At 31.1% G+C, this 20,666-nt stretch overlaps 1 protein-coding gene across 2 annotated transcripts; it reads left to right on the forward strand.

Moving 5' to 3' along the window:
• Positions 1-400: 400 nt before the first annotated feature.
• LOC147065374 (prostatic acid phosphatase-like) lies at positions 401-12,584 on the forward strand. Of its 2 annotated transcripts, none has more exons than XM_085956519.1 (6): positions 401-570; positions 2,513-2,608; positions 3,460-3,699; positions 5,066-5,375; positions 6,484-6,698; positions 10,869-12,584. In XM_085956519.1, the coding sequence occupies exons 3-6, from the start codon at positions 3,583-3,585 to the stop codon at positions 11,010-11,012; spliced, it is 786 nt and encodes a 261-aa protein (XP_085812645.1). In that variant the 5' UTR covers positions 401-570; positions 2,513-2,608; positions 3,460-3,582; the 3' UTR covers positions 11,013-12,584. The 2 variants fall into 2 exon arrangements, with proteins under 2 accessions (XP_085812645.1, XP_085812644.1); XM_085956518.1 differs by lacking the exon at positions 401-570 and adding an exon at positions 635-1,558 and having other exon boundaries at positions 10,869-11,191.
• The last annotated feature ends 8,082 nt before the right edge of the window (positions 12,585-20,666 follow it).

Here is a 20,666-nt window from a genome sequence, read left to right on the forward strand (position 1 = left end):
GTAATGAAAGGATGATAAAAAAAAATGGGGCGGCATTTTGACGCTGCCAAGGGGCGACATTTTGTCTAGGGACTCACTGACCCGGAAGATAGAAGATTAACAGACATGTGAATGATGTGTGTTCGAATATTCTACTCAGTCCAAGATTCTTACAAGAATTTTTAATACCCCGTTTACACGTGCATGGATTTACTGTTGTCAGTAAGAAAATGTATGGGTAAACATTTATTATCCTACAGTTGGCAAGATTGCATGCATGAATCAAACAAGTTTGGAAGCTTCTGAATTTTCACGTAACAGTATTTTTTTTCGATCTGTGCCTATGCAGTAGAACCATAGTGGCGAACCTGCCGGTAAAAAATCGAACTTTCAGGTTGACCGATTTTCACTGCTGTCAAATAGTACGAAATAGTACCATAAAATGACAACATCGCGTCTTGCTCACTCATTGGAGAGACAATCAGCACTTTTACGTGTAATTAGTTATTGTCATGATAGTTTAAAATAATCGCTATTGCCGCCAGTAAATTCATGCACGTGTACGGGCGCTATAAATAACTATAGCAATATGTAACTATTTACTTACTTTTTTTTTAGATTTATAATTTTGATAGATTTATGTAGGTATGAAATGTAATGTGCTCAATACTTTGTAATGTGGAATTCTCAATGTCATTAATAATTATTGTGACAGTGGAAATATTATACAATATGTAATTATTATGAAACACACGGCTTTCAGTTTCAATAGTTACAGGTTTCCAACCGCTGGTCTCAATAATAAAGTGTTTTTTGTTGTGAAAATCTAAAAACACACTGTATAACTTTTCCTGACAAAGTGATTTTGTAGTAACCGCTCTGTCAGACAGGAACGTATTTATTACGCCTCACAAAACAAAACAATACCAAATCATAGATTACATTGAGATAAAATCGCGAGTTTTTTTTTAATTTTCTGATAAGTTTAGGTACCTAGGTATATTAAATAAATTGAGTCATCGACAAACTAAATAGATACGATTTATAAGACCAGCCAAGGCTTAGCACTGCAGAACAGTAAAGGTGCTCATTTCTAGGTCACTCGCCATTCATTCATCTGCAATAGTTTTTTTATTCGTAAATAAAAACTTTTATTGTAGGTACCTATGTGAAATGTCAGCCGCGTGTCGTTAGTTTGAGGTTGAAGGAAGTAAATAGTGGTTTTATTAAGTACATAAAAATAAATGTGATTGAAATAAATATTTTAAAACCAATATACCTATAATATTAAACAATAAGTGACATTCTCGGATAAGTCGTGTTTTATGTAATTTGTTCCACATTTCGTGATAATATTATGAAATTGGAATTTGACGACAGACATAATTCATGGAGCCCTGGCGGCAAAAAAGGTAACCGTTCCATCTGTCAACAAATTTTGCAAAGGAAAAACAGAAAAATGACATTATCAGTTATTACTCTGGGATTAGCAATCTGTGTTTGCCTAATCTCGTATATTGTATTTGCATCAGAAATTCCGTATACGAATCATAAAAGTACGCTAAAACTCACGAGCATCGTAAGTTGTAATTTTATTTATTTTTAATATTTTTAAGTTTATTATTTTTAGTGACATCTGTTATTATCGTGTTTAATGGTTAGTGGCGCCAAAATTTAAGTACCTAACTAGTTTACCTCCATAGGTAGGTCGCGTAAATGTCTGATAACAATAGAAAGGCTGAGGTAATAAGTATGTTATGAGCAGTTTTCAAATTACCGCATACCTATTTATGCATAAAAAATGATTCAGTGTTGTAACCGTTTCGTAAGAAAAGTTATAAGCATTTTAATCCTAGCAATACATTAGATTCCATGAACTTTTTCAAGTGTATACAAATGTTATTATTTTACCTATGACCGTTTTAGCATGAGATAACATCTCTACAAACACTAAAATTACTAGTAAATAGATATATAGAAATATCAATATTTTTCATTTACATAAAATTTAAAACAGTTATGCATAATTTATAACAATCATTATGTAGGTATTTAATTTTGAAGTCAATTTACCCAATTTGATTTCTTGTTCAGGATATAATCACATTTAGTCGTATCATCCATCACGTTTATGGTTTTGTTTGTAGAGAAGAATATAATAATATATTGAAAAGTCAAAGTTATCATGTCACTAATGACATTCTAAAACTATATTAATTGAATCAAATGAAAACTTTCACAAAAATAGATTGATATCATAAGTAAGAAGTCAGATAACTAAATCGAACATGCTGTCTCTGTCTTTTGACATAATATGCAACACTGCACCTATCTTTCATTGATGTATGCTGATATAACTAATACTATGCGAAATTTGGAATTATCTTTTATGGTGTGGCCAAAAATTAATGGCACATGCCTGCCGACATAAATTTCTTATTATTTTAACTTATGTACTTTTAAATTATCTAATATGTAATGAAAAATAATCAATAACATATTATTCATTCTGACTGATTGTTATTTTTTATAGATATTTCGTCATGGGGCAAGGCTCCCAACTGGATCATACAACAGTGACCCCCATAAGAACCATACATGGGGAGCACCACTTGGGTCTTTGACCAATGTAAGTGTTAACATAAGTAGTTAGAAAATACTATGAATTAAATTCTTGGCAACTTTATCAATTTCATAACAATGTAAGTCTAGGTCTAAATAAATACTATTTCCACATTTAGAAAGGTTACTTAGGTATGTACTTACCTGCCGCTGAAGACTACCCAGGTACATGGCTAACTGCATAATAATTATTATGCTTCATCCAGACGTTTTTATCTCGAGCTTTCTCCCACCAGTATGCACATGGACCATTTTTTATTATCTTTATTGGTAGTTGGTAAAAATCCCGGAGCGGTGATTAGTTTTAATATTCTTAGCTTCATCCCATAAATCTGCATTTCAACTCTTCAATAGCTATTTAGAATTTTATGATATCCAAAGCTAATATGTACAAAACATCTGACCAGTTGAAAAACAGAGAAAATATAATATAAACAATATTATATTGTTTTTAATTAACTATTTCTTTTATTTAACGAATAATTCAAAAGATTGAAGAATGTACCATTCTAATTATTGAACAGTGGCGCCACGTATGTACGTTCTGAGTGGCATCCGGGTATGCACCAGTGGCGTGCTGCGGTCCATTGCAACGCAATTTTTTGATAAATATGTACATACATACGTATTTTTATACTTTTTAGTTTTAAATCGTGTTAAAGCAAAAAATAAGTGTAAACAAAAAATAATCGGTACTTTTTTAAACCGTGTTATTTGGAAACCATGTAAAAAGAGGATCGGGTATATATATACAGAATTATTGCTTTTATTAATATTATAAATCAAAAGATTAGTTCAATGTTCTGTCTGAATAATTTATTTAGTTTTTTATTCAATCCGACTTCTCATTACTTCCAGACTGGCAAGCAACAAGTCTATGAACTGGGAGAAAGGCTTCGTAAAGATTATGCAAACTTTTTACCTAGCAACTATAATGAAGATGACATCTATATTCAAAGCAGTGGTCTGTCGAGAACTCTAATGAGTGCGTACTCTACGTTGGCTGGGCTGTATCCTCCCACTCCGAAAGACACGTGGAATACAAACCTTTTATGGCAACCAATTCCAGTATTTTCTCTGCCAAGGGAATTGGATAAAGTAAGTTTTTTTACAATATGTATAATATGTTTGGGCCAATAATTATAATCCTAATCCGATTCAATATTCCCTACCCACGTATCATAAGTATTGTTGCCATCCAGACACTGTCTAATACTACTTAGATATGTATTTTTCAAATTATTATTATTAGATAGGATTAGATACCTATGTATTATATTAGATGTTTTGATGAAATTATAAAAATTGTATTTCTTATTATTCATTTGTGAGACAAAAATCATTCAATCTATAGATATGTCCAATATCTTATCACAAATCATATCGGATATTATATTATTTTTAATATAATTTTGCTATATGACATAAATTATTATCAGAATGATTTCACCAATTTTATTATTCAAAAGGTAAAAAAGCAATATTGATAAATTAATGATAGGTACGTTTTTTAATCTCTTTTTCCTGAGTTATTTGAATATGTCATTATATAATACCTACCGTGGAATCATAAGATAAATAACAGCTAATTCGTATGCTCACATATACAGTAGAGTAGAGGCTACAGCACTTACACGATGGGTTGCGAGTTTAAATCCTGGGCCTGAGTAAATTCATGTATTTGGATATAGCAAATGGGCCTAATAGTTTCATCGAATTGCTAACAACATACCATGACAACGTATCACAAACTATTGCACGCATGCATTCAATTTTTGCACAGAACACATTAATAAAATAGAAATGTGAAACCAGTCACCATAGACTCTATGGCATAGACTAAAAATTTTGATTGAGATTTGGTTTAATTAAACGTTAGTCATGACTCATGAGTTATTTTCAGTTTTGCTTTGATAGACTTCATCTAAAGTAGCGTCTTACGTGGGCGAAGTCGATGCGAACGCAATGCGACGCGGCGCGGCACAGAAATATCAAACACATGGAGTGCCAAATGAGTGGCCTACGTGCAGATTACGCCCGGCGAGCGACGTGTGGCTTCAGCCACGCGATCAGTTGGTTTGATATTTTTGCGCGAACTGAACGCGGCGCACGGCAGATACTCATTGAATATCTTCATATAATTGATGAAATTCCCCATGAATGTATCTTTTTAAATATATAATATTAGCTCCACTTCTTTGAGATAGATATTTCTGTAAAATTTTCTATTTAAAATGAGTTTTCAAATAAAATAACCCTTGTGTCCGTCCATGATAAATAATATGCGATGACAACTGGTGACAAGCCACGTTGCCGCTTCGCATCGTTTCGCTTTATATCACTTGTCGCGTCCACGTCACAAACCGCGTCGCGATCGCGTTCGCATCGACTTCGCCTACTTAAGACGAGCCGTAATAGAAGAGGTTTTGTTCTTTGATACATGAAATTTTTTGTCAAATTTCAGTTAATAGTTATGAAGTTCCCATGTAAACTATATGAAAAACACTTGGCCAAAGCTCAAGTCTCACCACACATAAAGGACCTATATGAAAGAAATAAACAATTATTTCATGACTTATCCATATATTGCAATCAGACAATTGATACCGCACTGACCGTTGAATTTTTGTACAACGATTTAAAAGCTCAGAGAGAGAATGGATTGGATCTTCCAAAATGGACAGATGAGGTATTTCCTGAAAAAATGAAAGAACTCGCAAGTGAAAGTTACCGATTGTTTACTCATGATACAGTCATGAAACGTCTAATATCAGGTATAATTTTCATTTAATTATTTGTGTATTAATATTCTAATTGATTTAAGTTTTGTACCATCGTTTTTTGCAATCCGGGTTTCACCTTTTAGCATCTTCAGGCACAAATACAACACAATGCACACTTTCATTGTGAGTGTATTTGCTATTAGTGAGTGGGCATAGTGCCTGAAGATGTTGAATGACGAAACTTGGGTCACAAAAAAAGGACACAAATGGAATAGTACAAAATTTAAATTAATTAGAACATAAATTCAAATTTCATCAAATATCCTGGTCGATAGTATTAATAGTTTTAACGAATATGTTTGATCTATTTTATATCCAGCTCAGTTTTTGAAGTAAAACTTTTTTTAACGAATCTTTCTGAAGTGTAATCCAAAAATAGTCAGAAAAAACGAATAACTTTTGAATATCGACGAAAGTTTGGAATTGTATTGATGCTACGTTTCCACGCCTGCTATATAGGGGTAACGAACGTTAGGCACCCTTCAAAGTTGTGCTGAGAACGTTTCAGGAACAACTTCCCAAGACCCTGGTTGGCGTTCACTAGACTGTGCATGATTAATATTCTGATATGATATATTACAGTCAACCCTCAATGAGAAATGAACTTGCTGGCTGTAAAATGCTGCAAACTTTTGAATGCCAAGATTTTTTTCCTCGTAGATATCAAGTCACAATGGCCGACCGGTACAACTGAGGGTCGGATTGACCTGAGAAGCTGACATATGGGGACACTTCTGGGGGCCACATAAACAAGTCAGAGATTCTATAGCGCCAAGCTGAGACATAACCACCGTGTCCGGATAAGAACTGAGACTTCCAATCTTATGAAGTCAAACTAATTATCTCCACCATTTTTTAGGATAACCATTTTTGTCCGGCAGAAATTATCGAAATAGTTTGATAGCACAATTTTTTGCAGCTAAATGTTTCATAATGTGGGTCTTCTAAAAAGTAGGTAGTGCATTCAGGTATTGAATTAACACCTCTTTCCCCACCGGCAATATCTAAATTTGAATAAGTTGTGTTTATGTACGAGCTGTTTTAACATTAACAGTTTAATAATGATTATTTACATGATTATGTATGTATTTTCTTTCAGGTCCTCTTTTATCTGAAATCATTGCAAATATGAAATTGAAGGAATCGGGCAGCCTTACTCCAAATAGGAAGATGTTTCTTTATTCCGCTCACGATATAACCATAGTGAACATGTGGAGTACTTTAGGATTTACAGAATATTTACTGCCCGAATACGGCGCAACTTTAACATTCGAATTACATGCGATACCAGGGAGTGATGACTCAGAAGTTAAGGTAAATCTCTCATTATCAAATCACATCTAAAAATGACATGGAATTTAGACTAAGTAATCAACAAATCCATTTAATTAGTTTTAACTCTGTTCTAACATCTGTATGAATTTTACTGGTCAAGTAATCTGCCATGTGTGAAGTACACGGAAGATACTCACCTTATGTTGTTGAGCTCTGTTTTCTCTATTATTTATTTGAATTAAAGCATTGTCTTTAGACAGTATTCATATGAGATACATAATGTAAATATTTGCCAGTGTTTTTACGCTGATGAGTGTGTTTGCATATTCATTTGTATTTTTGTAAACATGGCAGTGTATATTATGTTGTATTTAACGTTGGTTACCAAATTTTATTAATGCATAAGGACACTTAAAACAAATGCTGAAAATAATGCAACTGAAATCTCTTCTGCCAATTTAATAGATATAATTCAAATTTATTTATATTTACACATGGTGAACATTACAAATTATAAATTTAAGACGTTCACAACATGACATTTAAAAAACAAATAAACATATTAGTAAAAATGGGATAAAGAGTAAATAGGTACGAAATTATAAAGAATATACATGGGAAGAACACAGTGAGCTAAGTGGACCGTATTTTAAGAATTTATAAAACGCCCATCTATTAATAATACTCATCTCATGTAGGTGGAATATATCAATATCCAAGTGATTTGGTTCAACAGAGTTATTGCCCTCTCAATTGGCTTCACCAATGGCAGGTTAGTTCTCCACAGAACAAACAATTGATGCTCCCGATTTCTAAGATAGTTCTCAGGGACACACAATTCGTTACCTTACTTTGAAAAGGTTCTAACTGACATTTTGGCCTAAAATGACATTTTGGTGTGAAAAGGTTCCATTAGCCATATTCTATCATATACGTTCATTTCAGAGTCATCTATTGTCAAATATGGGAATTAGCAGTATTCCGGAGTTCTATCTACATGTCTTTTTATATTCAAAATATGACCATTCCAAATTTCAAACGCTCATAGCTCAAAACATGGTCAACTGCAATTAGAACCTTTTCAAAGTAAGGTAACGAATGTCAATATTACCAAGAATGGCATAGTTTTCATTTAAAAATTTTCATCGATAAAAATACATGGCCAAAAATAGGTATCTTCTAGCGTTTAAACTACAGTATGTAAGCATACCTAAGCGAAAGCCAGTTGTATAAAGCCACGGATAGTATCCATACAACCTCAAGTTGATCAAATCAAACAATCGACCCACTCTCAAGGCGGATTCTAATTAAGGAATTATAAAAGATTTTTAATACATTAACATCCAAAAAGACCCTTGAAGTACGTAAGACGAAGCCCAACATTTGTAGCGCCTTTTTAAAAATGATAGCCATATGGCCACTAAATGAAAGTTTATTGTCAAACGTAATACCAATATCCCTTACAGATGGTATTCGCGAAAGAACTCCGCCATGCATCGAATATTGGAAAATAATACTCGCAAGGCTCTAGTATACGATAAAATATTGCATTTTTCAATATTGAAGTCCAGTTTGTTACGCCTGCCCCAATCTAATATATTGTCTATATTAAGTTGGAGTTTACGACAATCGTCCAAGGTGACAACCTCCATGTCAATTTTGGGTGGAAAGACATTGTATTAATTAAAACAAAACACAATGATATCATAAATGACAACTTGGGAATGTCCTCAAAAAGCTGACGAAATCGGTCCCGATCATTAATCAATTATGTGGAATAAATCGTATATATTGTGTTAGGTATATTTAAATTAAATAATATTATAATAACTTTTACGTAAAGATGGTTTCTTTAATTTGTGATATTAACTGTGTAGTTACTACTTAAAATATAATTCATTTAGTATCTCTCAAAACGATTCGATACCTGAACAAAGTTACATTTCAGCGAAGTTATACTAAACACAAGTCGGCTATCAACGGTAGTTGTTCATATTTATGTATTGAGCCGGTTAATTGTTACAATAAGTTAACCGTCTAAACCAATGATACTCAACCTTTCTTTTCATCGGGCCAAATACATAAATTTGTAAAGTAACGCAGGCCGCATCACTATCGGTGTGACGAAAAATATCATGAAACCCCCCCCCCCTTTTTACAAAACATTTTTGAGATTTTAAAAATTATAAACGAAAGTAATATGTATCCAAGCGTTTATTTCAAAATTAAAAATCATGTTCCTGATAATAAATGTGTTTCGGGCCGCACATAAAAGCATAAAGGGCCGCAGGTTGAGTATCGCTGGTCTAAACTGTCAAAAAGTGATATGTTTTAACAGCCCTTCTCTTGGCTGTGTTAACTTTTAGAGCGAGATAGACAGTTTTAGTTTAGACGGCTAATTTATTGTAAGAATTATAATACCTCAATACATAAATACGATAAACTACCGTCGATAGCTGTCTTGTCTATAGAATAGACCCACAGGTGTTTTATTTCATGTTTCAATTAACTTCTCTGATATGAAATTTAATTTTGTGAACGGAAACTTGGAAGAAATAATATTACCTACATGCACTACTCGTACATATCTAAATGTATGTTGAAATACTCCAAAAACTGGGCAAATTTACATTTCTTCTTTACCTCAACTTTTTGAAAATATGTGAAAAAACCTGAAGTATATAGATTGACAATTATTATGATTATAAAACACCATATAAATCCTTTAACAATTTGCTGCGCGTAAGGAAAACATGGACGTTCAACTTCGTGAAAATGGAATTGCACTTGCGTCAAACTCACATGTCCAGCCAACCTGAAACACATCAATAGTATTATAAGAATATATCCATTTGCAAAATAACATCTATTAATTTGGCATAAATTATTCTCAAAGGGAACGAACTAGTTCTAATGATTAAAATTGATTCTAACACAGATGTAGTAGATTGAACATTTCTTAATAAGAGCATTATAGAAAATTTCAGAAGCTTATATATATGGAGTGCATGACAGTTTTGATAGATTGAATATAACATGGTATTTTAAAACTGCGTTATCTCAAAATCTACTTTTGATAAGAGCAAGTTTATAAGCCAAAGTAAATGCCTCCGACCCATTGACAAGTAATACAGATAGTCGACCATGCGAAAATCTTTAATTTGTAAATATATACTGAGGGCATAATTAGGGGCTCTGGTTGAATTCCCGGTGATGTCATAATACATATGAAGTTGTTAGTTTCAAAGTTGGTAACCTCCATATTTCGCCATTTTGAGATAATTCCAAAAAACCTTCAAGTATATATAGGACATATTTTGCAAGCATATTAATAAACAATTAGAACTATTAGCAAAATAAAATGTTCCTACTGTCATTAAAATTAATAAAAAATCACGTTTAAGGTTAGTCGTGAAATATAAAAAAATGATGGCTGATGAATATAAACGACTTTGCAAATAACGTACGGTTTAATTCTATTCAACTAACAAATGCTGGATTTGATATTTTATGAATATACATAGAAAAGTACTTCTTTTTTTTCTTTTCTTTTGACCATGTCCGATCCTAATAGGATCATATGGGCCTCCACAGAGTGGAGGTTTGTATTAACAGATTTTTATTTTTACGAGAAATGGATGTCAGCCACTTGCTCAACCTATTAGGTCCGTACTCTGACTCATACACAAATTGAAAAACAATTTGTGTACTTGCCAGACCCAGGATTCGAACCTGGGACCCTCGACACTGTAGACCGGCCCTTAAGCTACGCGGCCATCGTACTTACAGAACCAGAATCAAGAAAAATGTCAAAAAAGTTAAAATGGAGGATAACGAATTTGAAACTAATATCCTGATTTATGTGATTTTCTGAAAGTCACCACTGTCCAACTGTCACCAATACGGTTTCATTACTACTCCCTGTTGTAGCGCTAAAAAGAAATACTAGATCAAAATTACTTCATAATACCCGTCAATGTATTTTTCTAAGGAGTGTATTTTTGGTGACAATTTAACAGTCAAGTATTGTGATCAGATTGATTTATCTTGATAATTTTATCAACACATAGATGACATTGATCGAGTGTAAATTACATAAATTATTGTTGCTATTCGTTTCAAATTAACATTGACATTTAATTTATGGAAACTATCACCAATGTCCTTTGCATCTAATTTAAACTATCATAGAATTTATTTTATTTACAGCTGCTGTACTCCGACCGTTATGATGAAGAACCAATGTTAATAAAATCACCAGCCTGTGGAAGTCCTTGCACCCTCACCATGTTTGAAAAAGTTATGAAAGATGTCATACCGATTGATTGGGAAGCGGAGTGTAATGCTATTTAGAAAATTACGATTTGCTAAAATTTAATCAAGTTTTATTTGAATAGTATTGACGAAAATTTTGTGTTGCCAGAACATGTGAATAAAAAATGATATATGCAGAATGTTAAAAATATGATTATTAGATGATAATATTTTAAGGGATTCAGCAATTAACTTTATAGCAACATTCAATTTAATGTAAAAAAAATCTTTTTAATATAATGTCGACATACATGTAGGTAATTAAATTAATTAGTCTATAATTAGATAGCACATGATTTACTTCATAGGGTTGTGACAGCTAATGCAGAGAATATATCCCATGCTTTAAAAATCATACAATCATATTAGGCTACCTCTTCACCCAATTAGAATTTAGATATTTATTTTATTCCATTATAAGAATAAAAACAAGATTGATATATCGTCGCTATAGGATTGGTTTGTCGAATATCCGTTTTTGTCAAAATCAACCTTTTAATGCAGAATGATTTGATGAATCTAATTGGACCAGAACCATCCTTTTCTTTAAATTACTTTATAATGAATACAGCATTCATATGCTGTAAATACAACAATTTAAATACCTCCATATATTTAAATATAGGATAATGAAATTTGTTTTCCGTCATCTGAACATTTGACCACTATTTGACAAACCAATCCTACAGCGAAGATATTATTATTATGATAAATCTAAATTCAAATAATAGATACGTAAAATATATAAAACACATTCATGTTAACACAGGGGGTTTGTATGGGACAGAATAGGTACAATACATAAAAATAAATATTTTTTAAATTCAAAGATGTTACAATATTACAAAAAGCTTTAAAATATGCATTCATTTAAGTCTCCTCTTATTATTACATGGCTATTTTACCATGTTTTTATTAGCTCATATTCTTGTTTGTCCGGTATAGATGTTTTCTTGTGCAGAACAAATTTTTTCTTGTTTGTCCAAGATTTTTAACTAACTTCCCGACTAGCTAGACATTTGAAACTTTTAGAATATATCAGAACACGACGACAATGCATTCTTTTAATACTTTCGGCCATCTTTAAGCAGAATTGAATTCATTTTCAGTTAATTCTGTTTTGTATGTTTCGGAAAAAATTCGTTAAAAGTAATATTTACTACTCACTATTATTGGTTGCTAAGTGGGTCCTAGCAACTAAATTATTAATATATACGTGCGTTACTATGGAAATCAATATGAAATGTCAAAATGACATTTCTGTATTCTATAATATTTATTCAGTATTTCCATCAAGTACAATAAAAAGTTTTTATTAATCTGATTATATGATTCAACAGAAAATTTAAAAACGTGGTATATAAAAAATTCTGGTAAATGTTCCGCAGAGGTGGACATGAGATTTTACAACTTTCTTTTTAGACCAAACTAAACCTAACCTAACCTACCCCAACCTAATATTACCTCATATAATCTTAGTTTGTGATAATGGTGTATCAAAATGTATGAAAATTTCAAATTTTCAATTAACGATTATTGGCTCGAAACGCCGATGCGCCGACAGAAAAAGATATTTATTATAATTGTCTACATGGAATAAACTGTTTTCGTAAAAAAAATTTATAAAAGCTCGTGTACACATCAGCGGCACAATTACCAAAGTTCTTTTTATCTCGTAATTATTTATCATTAGAATGTAACTTAATGAGTTTTTTAGAGTTTTTTTCAATAAATCTATACTAGTTTTAATATAAATTTTTACTTTATTTAAAAAACACAGATATTTGTAAAAAAAATGTGTATAAGTACTTGATATCTTTTCAATTTATTTTGAATCGACTATCAGTATAGTCACAATACTGAAGCTCGATTAATGTAATTAATGTCAGTTAAACATTGTACTATAGTGGAACAACATAACCTACAAATTGCGATTTCTTCTACTGAATCACATCTACGAATCACATAAGGCAAATTTAATTAACGTTACCGTTATTATTTCTGATGTCTTACATGACTTACATGAAGCCTAATGCATCGTTTTTCTCGGCGTCGCTCTATCGATGTCATATTTTCTGTCAAAACTATGGAACTTAACGCTTATGTGATATGTTAATCTGTAGTAAGATGGCAAAACATGATGTCAGTTTTTTGGCAAATTGAGTTATGTATACCTTCAGACTTGTCTCAGTGAGATCTACAAGATATCAAAATATGGTATGTATAGGTTTTATAGTTTGGGAGAAATAAGCTGTGTCAATATATTATGATATATACCAGTATTATAAATACATGTGCATTGAAACATTATCAAAAAAAATCATAAAGATGTTACGGTATCCAATTAGATTTCACAACTAAAACTTGTTTGTAATTAATCCATGTTACTGTTATAATAAAATTTTGATGTGATATTTTAATTGTGTACATTAAAAAGAGAATGAAGAATATTTTTGAAGAGTTTATTGTAAAAATAATATTAAATAAATATGTAATAATTATGATTAAATATTTATACAAATTAACATGCAATGAAATATACAGTATTATGACACATAATTTTATTTTATTATACCTACCTAGATGTTTTATACAAGTGTTACTAATACATTGTTGTCATGTTTACACAATGTTGGCTATCAATGGTTTTTCCTGTACAGCCTTGTCATTCGAACACAACCTAAATCATTGAACAACAATTATACATGAATATGTGTCATTACAAATTTCTTTGACAGGTTCTTTTTTTAAAGTTGATTCATCTTTATTATCATATTATTGTCTATGGACTTATTCTGTCAATTCATTGTGTCGAAAAATTAATAGTCTGCTTAATTAATTTGATTGTAAACAATGATGCATCACTATGATTATTGAGTTCACATACATAAGGAATAGGGATTCCAATCCCGGGATCCCGAGCTATTTTCGATACCTATGAATCCCGGGATTGATAAACATAATCCCGGGATTTTGGGATTGATTTTTTTATCAATTTTTATGGAAAATAAAATAAAAGCGAAAATAAAACAGAAAAAATACTTTTAATAAAAAAATAGCTACATTAGAAATAAACTGAGTTTGAATGAAGTTTGATTTATATCCATGTGTAGGTTGCCGATTCATTTTATTTTGTTCACATGAATTATTAAAAATGAGAAAGATTGGGAAAAAACAATGCTTAGCACTTTTAACAAAGTAATTCTACTATGATATCATACGTTTTACGGCAGTTTCATATTTGGCTGTCTAATTAGATTTATGATGCGGAAAGGCCATAAGTACGCCATGATTATATGCTTTACTATTTTAAATCTCGCTAATCCATTCATTATGTCTTTACTATCAGAAACAGCAATCTCATATTAAATTCACATTATTATTTATATTACAATATTATTTACTTCATTAAACTTGTGTATTTCCAAGATTGAACGTATACAATATTAACAATAAAAGTCATAAATAGTATAAATTATACTAGATTTATTTTTGATCGATTTTATCAATGTTATTTGTAAATACGAGGGTGGGTCAATAATTCCTTAGAAAAAAGCATTAAAACAGTTTTTATTTTTGTATTTTTTTTTTATTTCTCAACATAATCTCCTTGGAGCTCAATACACTTGGTTAGACGTTTCTCAATATTTTTTAAACCGTCAGAAAAATAAGTTTTTGGAAGGTCCTCAAAATAAGCATTTGTCCGATCAATGACTTCTTCATTTGAAAAAAAACGTTGTCCACTTAGCCATTTTTTTAAGTTTGGGAAAAGGAAAAAGTCACTGGGGGCTAAATCTGGCGAATACGGTGGGTGGTCGACCAATTCGAACTTCAATTCTTCAATTTTAGCCATTGATCGTAAACATGTGTGAACACGGGCATTGTCCTGATGAAAGAAGATTTTTTTCCTGATTAAATGAGGCCGTTTTTCTTCAATTTTGTTTTTTAGCTGGTCCAATAAAGATGCATAATAATCCCCTGTTATTTTTTTTCCTTTTTCCAAATAGTCAACGAAAATAATTTCACGTGCATCCCAAAATACAGTAGCCATAACCTTACCAGCTGATTTTACGGTTTTCGCCTTCTTTGGACATGGTTTGCCTTCGCAATCCACTGCTTTGACTGTTCTTTCGTCTCGGGAGTATAGTGGTGTATCCATGTTTCATCTACAGTCACAAAGCGACGAAAAAATTCATCCGGATTGCGTTGCATGAGCGACAACAGGGCTTTAGAGGCCACCACCCTATTGCGTTTATTGTCGACTGTGAGCAAACGCGGCACCCATCTTGCAGAAATATTTTTCATGCCCAATTTGTCATGTAAAATAGAAATGACGCTACCTTTTGAGATCCCTGTAACCTCAATTATCTCACTCAACTTTAATCTTCGGTCACTTAACACCATATCGTGGATTTTATTGATCATTTCTGGTGTAGTCACCTCTACAGGACGTCCTGAGCGTGGTTCATCCTTTGTTGATGTACGACCACGTTTAAATTCATTTAACCAGCTATAAATAGTTGCAAGTGAAGGAGCAGATATGCCGTGAACTAAATCCAACTCATTTTTTATTTCCTTTGCTGTTAACCCTTTTATATTAAAATGTTTAATAACAGCTCTAAACTCAATTTTTTCCATTTTCCATTTTTCCATTTTCCACAAGCAATTTTTTTTTTTAAATGTACGAGAAACACACAACAACCCGACCAATCTGATTGAAACTTCGCAGCATACTGAATCGGTAGTGCCGCTGCATGAAAACAAACCGCTTACAGTACTAGTCGCGCCACCTGTCGGCTTTTCTAAGGACTTATTGACCCACCCTCGTATAAAAATTTTATATTAACAATGGAAAAAAATGACAATCCCGGGACCAGTCCCGGGATTGTCAAATTGTAATCCCGAAATCCCGGGATCAGAATTTTGGCTCGGGATTGGATTCCCTAATAAGGAAGGATCTTCAGATACTTTTGAAATAAAGATAAAATTAGGATGAAATAAGACCAGTTCCTTTTTTGTTTTCAAAAATACTTTATTCAACTATTTATGTGATTTAATATAATAATATGTAACCGTCGATTATAAAATAACAAATTTGCCCTAATAGAATATAGTCAATAAATTACCTGGCAATCTCGGCAGCAAAAATAACAACAAAGCCATCTGTGAGTCATTTATAAAACTAGATACATTGAATCCAAACTTCAGCATAAAGCAACAAAAGCAAATAATAGAGAGAGTAACATTACATTCACTAAGACGGCATCAACCGGACATGATTCTGTTAATCTTAGTGCAGTCACACAGAGGCTGTATTTCACAGTTCATATGATTGGTAAAATGTATTCATATCTCGGTGATCAGTCATATGATTTTATCTAAGCAAACACACACCAGTTTTCTGCAGTCAGAACGGATTCCAGCAGTCGGATTGTAGTCTACATCAACCCTCTCTCGTTATAGGAATAATATAAATAATAATTTTTTATATCTTAATCGAAGCTTTGTTGAGTAAAAAAATATTTACAATGTCGTCGGTCCATCTTGTAAAACTCGTAAATCCTATTTATGTAAAAAATGAGATTTTATTGAATACACTAGCGTTATCCAATATCTATAGTTTTTTTTTAGATTTCAAAATTCTGTTGGACGTCTTTACTATTTTCTGAAAAAAAAAAAGATTTGTTGGTTTTGGATTCATGAGATTTACAAGAGATGTGTTTCCGATGCCAAACGGTATGCACGGGTACTTTTGTGGTGGTAGGTAGACATTATTTTACGTTTCTAAATGAACATTTCTAAAATCATTATTAACATAATAAGTAATTAATTACCTACACAATAATCCTTATTACGAATTTTACACGATAATTGTCATTTTACAAAAAATCTACTAATTTCATATCAACTTTGAAAAATGCATTTACGATAATATATAAAATGCACAATAATTAATTATTAATACATACAGTCCAAATACACAGTTGTGCCAATTTTAATATAAATGTATCCACTATAAAATATATACAAGTACAAATGAAAACTGTATCAAATTCTGTTTAAAAAAAACTATATTTATTTAGTAGGTAAGTATAAAAACTCTGACAATATAATTTATCAATGTGGGGGGAGAATGTAAATGTTTATGGAATTTATAAAAATAAGAAATCATTTATTTTTATTATCATACAGTGTAGGTAACCATATTTTGATAACTAGAACCATGATAGTATTACATTCCTCTGTGAAATGATAGTATGTAATGAAATAGTGAAGATAATTTTTTTTCCTTTAATTTTATATAATAATTTTTGTACTGTTACAATAGAAAAATTAATATCAGTCAGAAAAAATAGTATATATTTTATTTACTTGATAAGCTGAAAAATCCCACCCTGCTTCAAGAGGGTCATTATACAAGTGGCGCAATTAGAGCACAATGAGGTTAATGTTTAAAATTTAATATTTTTTTAAGGTTTGCGAATAAGTGAATTATTGTGTTTGTCAAAGTGACAACAAAACAACATCAATTCATAGCAGGTCGGCCATCTAAGCCCAATATCCGGTAAAACCTCAAAAAAGATATTCCCATCATGTGCTTTTATGAATTTGTGATAAGTATATGATAAGATGCCATTTTCTTTTAAATAAAGAAATAAACGTAAGGTCCAAAGACAAAAAGTTGATATAATTTTGGTAAAAACACAGAAGTGAAAGAACAGTGTGACACTACTGTCAATCTGTCCCACCTCATTTTTGCTTTCAGATGTTGCTGTGATCTATAAACACATACAATCAGTTGGTAGTGAACACTAGCAATAAAATACTTTTATTGTTCATGTATCATAATGCCAGACAGGACCAAAGTCTGTCTTCATTATTTATACTGCCTGATGTTCTAATGTGCATGCGCCGTTTATAAACAAACAAATATCTCCTAAAAAAAAAGTAGGATTTAAAGCATTATGTAATAATATGTACTTAAAATATATATACATAGTACTAAATGAATGTATTAGTTCAAAATTGTGTGGACTAATATGCCTTAAAATATTGTAATAACTCGCACCTGATTTACTTGTATGCATTTTGTAATATAGCTCATTATTAACTTGACGAAAAGGCAAAATAAATTGTATTTAAATGCGTAAATTATTATAAACGAACATGGTTTAGATGTAGGTACATTTAAAAAGCATTATTGGCAAATTTGACAATAAGTAGTACAGAATCAGTATAATAGGAAACACATTGTGCTCGCCCATTCAGAAGTTTAATCCAATGACAATCCCACTCACTGACCACTCCAATAATTGTGACATATTGTTTGGTGCAGGTATACTCAACATATACAAATAATATTATATCAATGTATGGAAACAATACGTTGACAATAAACAATAGTCTCATCAATTACATTTTGTTCAAGGTTTTTATTTACTTCAATTTATATAGTTTTGAATTGTGTCTACATACAAACAAAATAATAAGCTGATACGCATGTGACTTAAAAGTCCTGTCCCAAACGGTGATGATTTTCAACTTATCAATATATTCATACCACATACAGATGTAATATAAATAGATATTGATTATTCAAATAAACCCTACCTAACCAAACCATAATCGATGAAAAATATTCTTCCATCTATAAAATATCTAAAATTATGAATGATTTTATGGCATAATTCTAGATGTTTTATAGATAGAAGAATATTTTATCAAATATCTATTATGGTTTGCTTCAGGCAGGGTTTAATTGCATTAAAAAAAACTAACCAATACCATCTGCATTTTGTATTTTTAGTTCAATGAAAAATAATTACATAGCATGACTAAAAAAGTTTAGCGTGCACCATTTATGTTGAATCTTCAGTCTACTTCCACCCTTCGCCACTGATCAAGATATTTATAAACATAAATATGCAGTACTTGTAATCTTTAAAAAATATTAAACTGGTGTTGTACCTATAGTTTTTTAAACAATACAAATATACAAACTATAAATAAATATATATAATTTTATTTATAAAATTCTAATAAAGTAAATAAAACTCAAAATAAATTTTTAATACTGTGTTTCAGTTTAACAAATTTTATAAGGGTCAAATGCATAGTGACAGTAAGCAATGCTTAGCCAAGTTATTGGAAGTGAAAAAATCAAGCGACATGTTTATTATTATTATTCTCATTAAACTGTCTTGGTTGTGGCTAACTTGACGTTGACGTTTCTGCATTTGGCCATTACTCATGAAATTATTAGATGAAAATTATTAATATCCAATTAATTGAAACCCAATAATGTAATAAGTGAATAAACAATAATTAACACATTTTTTTGGTAAAAACCATTTTAAAGATAAAAAAAAAATTAATAATCATCAAATGAGTGGGTGAATCATTGAAAGGGGTAATATTCCGGACAGTTACTTATCTGCCGGGGTCATACAGCTCCCTGTCCCCGCATTGTGCAGGCCTGATTCATTCAATCGAAATCTGTCTGCTTGTGTGAATGATAACAAAGCAAATAAAATTAGTCATGAATTGCAATTCAAATTATATTGTGTTCAATTTAGAAACCAGTGAGCTGCAAGATCTGTTTAATATGAACTTTACGATCAGTAAATTTTATGACATTACACAATGTTCAATTATTATTTAGGCATAATACAAAAACTTTTCAATTAAATAGATACATATCTTATTCAGAGAATTTTATTTATTATCAAAAAAGTACAAAGTTATGTTTTGTCTATTTCCAATATAATAGTCAAAGTACTAGCTGTCAAATGACTATTATTGCCACTGACAAAAACTGAAACTAATATAAATTTTAATTTCTTGTAAAAGAGCTAAATATAATGCACAAAGCACCATTAATGATTATTATGAAAACATGTAATGTTTTAAAGTCGTTTTCTATTATTTTATAATAAAAAAACGTTTTTATAAAGTTTCCCTTATTTTTAAGTAATTCTTCTACAATATATCACTTCACAGCCACAAAATACAGTGTTATTATTTTGGAAAATGTAAGCGAAATGCGATAATTGGCAACACACTATCACAATTAAAAAGCTGGCTCCAGGTTTTTAATGCAGCACACGGGATGACAGAAGATAATATTTATTTATGCTAACTGACCCCACTTCACTGCAATATAACCTTTCACCCAGAGTTGGCCTTATAAAAGCAAATATTCAATACTAAATTCTTCTCAATACAACATTCATCAATGATATTGGCTAATAATGCTTTCAACAAACAACTGGTGATAATATTTTTCAGGAAACTGGGACAGTGGTATTAATTTTCTATTGCTGATTGCAATTTCAATAAGACCATACTGTTTATACGGTAAAAAAATGTTATTGCATAATATGTAATATTTTAATAATATTCAAACATTAATGACATTAGTGTGCCAGACAAAAAAGACAGGCATTGTATCTACACTGGTTTATCATTTCATTAATATTCACATGAGAAAAGTACATTGCGTTTTGCAGCGATTTGTTGAATATTTTGATAGCGAAGAAAGGTTTGTCCAAGTATAACCATTCTCACTTATTACAACTAAAAGGAATATCATCTGTTAATAGTAAAATTAAGATCAGTTAAAATAATTACACTTAAATAGGTTGATAAAAAATCACACACTAGAATTGCAAATTACCGGTAGTTTACAAGAAA

The sequence above is a fragment of the Rhyacophila brunnea genome, unplaced genomic scaffold (genome assembly GCF_057557595.1).
Source record: "Rhyacophila brunnea isolate RB1 unplaced genomic scaffold, BYU_Rbru_1.0 scaffold_6, whole genome shotgun sequence".
Classification (NCBI taxonomy): Eukaryota; Metazoa; Arthropoda; class Insecta; order Trichoptera; family Rhyacophilidae; genus Rhyacophila; species Rhyacophila brunnea.

Coding starts and splice junctions, on each gene's coding strand:
- LOC147065374 (XM_085956518.1), top strand. CDS start 1,337: ATGAAATTGGAATTTGACGACAGACATAATTCATGGAGCCCTGGCGGC. Junction 3,700..5,065: donor TGCCAAGGGAATTGGATAAA/GTAAGTTTTTTT, acceptor GTCAAATTTCAG/TTAATAGTTATGAAGTTCCC. Junction 6,699..10,868: donor GTGATGACTCAGAAGTTAAG/GTAAATCTCTCA, acceptor TTTTATTTACAG/CTGCTGTACTCCGACCGTTA.